This window comes from Nicotiana tomentosiformis, chromosome 6 (assembly GCF_000390325.3).
Source record: "Nicotiana tomentosiformis chromosome 6, ASM39032v3, whole genome shotgun sequence".
NCBI lineage: Eukaryota > Viridiplantae > Streptophyta > Magnoliopsida > Solanales > Solanaceae > Nicotiana > Nicotiana tomentosiformis.
In genome coordinates this window covers 86,057,356-86,060,838 of record NC_090817.1, presented here as the reverse complement: position 1 = coordinate 86,060,838, position 3,483 = coordinate 86,057,356, and the positions used below count along the sequence as shown (strand labels likewise).

The window sequence follows — 3,483 nt, the reverse complement described above, 5'->3', positions numbered from 1 at the left end:
GATTATGCATTGATACAGTTCCACGGAATCGACCAAGTCAAAATTCCTACGATGCACGCCCACATGCCCGTCACCTAGCATGTGCGTCACCTCAACAACAATCACATAATACATAATCTCGGGTTTTATACCCTCATAACCAAGTTTAGAAGTGTTACTTACCTCAAACCGAGCAAATATCTACTCCAATAAGCCCTTGCCTCGTGAATCGGTCTCTGAGTGCCTGAATCTAGCCGCAAGCAATTCGATACAATTAACTCAAGCTATAGTAATCAATTCCATATGAAAATGCTAAGTTCTATATCAACAGTGAAAAAGTCAACTTAAAAGTTAACCCCCGAGCCCACGTCTCGAAATCTGATGAAAGTTATAAAACCCGAACACCCATTCAACCACGAGTCCAACCATACAAAAATTACTCAAATCTGATACCAAAATCTTACTCAAATCCCAAAAAATCGGCCTAAGAAGTTTTCTCCATTTTCCCCCAATTTTCCAACCCAAATCACTAATTAAATGATGAAATCAAAGATATAATCATGGTATTAAACCAAAACTAAGTAAGAATCACTTACCCCAATTACTCCAAACGAGCTCCCAAAATCAAATTTGTGATATGAACTCAAACCTCATTTTGAAATATTTAAGTCTGCCCAGATATACCTTCTTCGCGATCGCGAAGCACAAATCCTAAGTTGCCAAACTCAGCCCTACGCGAACGCGGACAAGTCCAAGCGAACGCGATGCACTACCTCTCCAGACCTACGCGATCGCAAAAACACCCACGCGTTCGAATAGAGCAACGCGCGTGACCAGCTCCTGCCTCCTTTCCTTTTCGCGAATGTAGCTCCGCACATGCGTTCGCGATACATTGACTGCTCCAGCTACGCGATCGCTTCCTCTTGCTCGCGAATGCATAGATAAAAATTTCATTAGCGACCAACACCCCTTCGCGATCGCGGACCAAACCACGCGATCGCATAGAAGGAAACCGGACACTCCACACCAACAGGCTTCAGCAGTCTCCCAAGTCCAAATTTCACTCCGTTAACCATCTAAAATCCACCTAAGGCCCCCCGGGACCTTAACCAAAAATACCGAAAAATCCTAAAACCCGATATGAACTTAGTCGAGCCCTAAAATCACATCAAACAACATCAAATATGCGAATCACGTCCCAATTCAAGCCTAATGAATACTAAGAAATTCCAACTTCTACCATCCATGCCGAAACCTATCAAATCACGTTCGATTGACCTCAATTTCGCATACAAGTCATAAATGACACAACTAACCTACTCCAATTCCCAAAACCAAAATCCGAGCCCGGTAACCACAAAGTCAACTCTCGGTCAAACTTCTCAATTTCTAGAATTTCTAATTTTCCAACTTTCGCCATTTCAAGCCTAAATTAACTACGGACCTCCAAATCATTATTCGGACACACTCTTAAGTACAAAACCATCCAATAGAACTATCAAAACCATCAAAGCTCCGTTCCGGATCCCTTTACACATAAGTCAACATCCAGTCAACCTTTTTAACTTAAGCTTCCAACCTTGAGACTAAGTGTCTCAACTCATTGAAATATCCCCGGAATTGAACCAGCTCTCTCGGCAAGTCACATAGAAACTAATAAGCATAAAATGAGCAGTAAATGGGAAAACATGGCTACCACTCTCAAAACAACCGGTCGGATCGTTACATCCTCCCCATCTTAAATAAATGTTCGCCCTCGATCGGGTCTAGAAACGTACCTGGAGTCTCAAATAAGCATGGATATCTGCTCCGCATCTCCCACTCAGTCTCCCAAGTAGCCTCCTCAACTGGCGGACCTCTCCACTGCACCTTCCCTGAAGGTATGTCTTTTGATCTCAACTTTCGAACCTGCCGATCCAAAATGGCCACCAACTCCACATCATAAGTTAAATCACCATCCAACTGAACCGTGCTAAAATCCAAAACATGAGTCGGATTGCCGACATACTTCCAGAGCATAGAAACATGAAACACTGGATGAACACTCGACATACTAGGCAGCAAGGCAAGCTTGTAAGCCACATCTCCAATCCTTTGAATCACCTCAAAAAGCCCAATATACCGAGGGCTCAACTTGCCCTTCTTCCAGAACCTCTTAACAACCTTTATAGGTGAAACCTTGAGCAGTACCTTTTCCCCAACCATGTAAGAAACATCACGAACCTTCCGATCGGCGTAACTCTTCTGTCTAGACTGCGTCGTGCGAAGCCGATCTAGAATCAATTTAACCTAGTCCAAAGCATCCTGAACCAAGTCAGTACCCAATAGCCTAGCCTCACCTCGCTCAAACCAACCCACCGGTGACCGACACCATCTCCCATACAAAGCCTCATACGGAGCCATCTGAATGCTCGCTGTTGTTGTAAGAAAACTCTACGAGCGGCAGGAACTGATCCCAAGAACCCACGAAATCCATGACACAAACACGTAACATATCCTCTAATATATGAAGAGTGTGCTCGGACTGTCTGTCTGTCTGAGGGTGAAATGTTGTACTCAACTCAACCCGGGTGCCTAACTCTCGCAGCACTGCTCTCCAAAGCTGCAATGTAAAATGCGTGCCCCTATCTGAAATGATGGACACCAGCACACCGTGAAGGCGAACAATCTCGCGGATGTAGATCTCACCCAACCACTCTAAAGAATAAGTAGTCACAACTGGAATGAAGTACACGAACTTGGTCAACTGATCCTCAATCACCCAAATAGCATCAAACTTCCTCGAAGTCCATGGGAGCCCAACTACAAAATCCATGGTGATACGCTCCCATTTCCACTCTGGAATCTCAAGCCTCTGAAGTAATCCATCCGGTCTCTGATGCTCATACTTCAGATGTTGACAGTTTAGGCACCGAGCTACAAACCCCACTATATCCTTCTTCATCCTCCTCCACCAATAATGTTGCCTTAATTCCTTGTACATCTTTGAGGCATCCGGATAGATGGAATACCGCGAACTATGGGCCTCCTCAAGAATCAACTCACGTAATCCATCAATATTAGGCGCACAAATCCGACCCTGCATCCTCAACACCCCATCATCCCCAATAGTAACATCCTTGGCATCATCGTGTTGAACCGTGTCCTTAAGGACAAGCAAATAGGGATCATCATATTGGCGCTCTCTGATGCGATCATATAAGGAAGACCGAGAAATCACACAAGCTAGAACACAGCTGGGCTCCGAAAAATCTAATCTCACGAAGTAGTTGGCCAAGGCCTGAACATCAACTACAAGCGGTCTCTCACCAACAAGAATGAATAGAAGGCTACCCATACTTACCGCCTTTCTACTCAAGGCATCGACCACCACATTGGCCTTCCCGGGATGATACAGAATGGTAATACCATAGTCCTTTAGCAACTACAACCATCTCCACTGCCTCAAATTTAGATCCTTTTGTTTGAACAAGTGTTGGAGACTCCATTGAACCATAAATACCT

The 3,483-nt window shown here is 44.5% G+C and overlaps 1 protein-coding gene across 1 annotated transcript; it reads right to left on the bottom strand.

Annotated features, from left to right (window-relative positions):
• Window positions 1-1,621: 1,621 nt before the first annotated feature.
• On the bottom strand, window positions 1,622-2,184 carry LOC138894352 (uncharacterized). Its single transcript, XM_070179045.1, has 2 exons — window positions 1,758-2,184; window positions 1,622-1,632 (listed from the first exon to the last, which is right to left on the bottom strand). Exons 1-2 carry the CDS (start codon window positions 2,182-2,184, stop codon window positions 1,622-1,624), a joined length of 438 nt encoding a protein of 145 aa, XP_070035146.1.
• Between the last annotated feature and the right edge of the window lie 1,299 nt (window positions 2,185-3,483).

What these genes read in the sequence shown, in the direction of transcription:
- LOC138894352 (XM_070179045.1), bottom strand. Translation starts at nt 2,184, where the DNA reads ATGGTTGGGGAAAAGGTACTGCTCAAGGTTTCACCTATAAAGGTTGTT.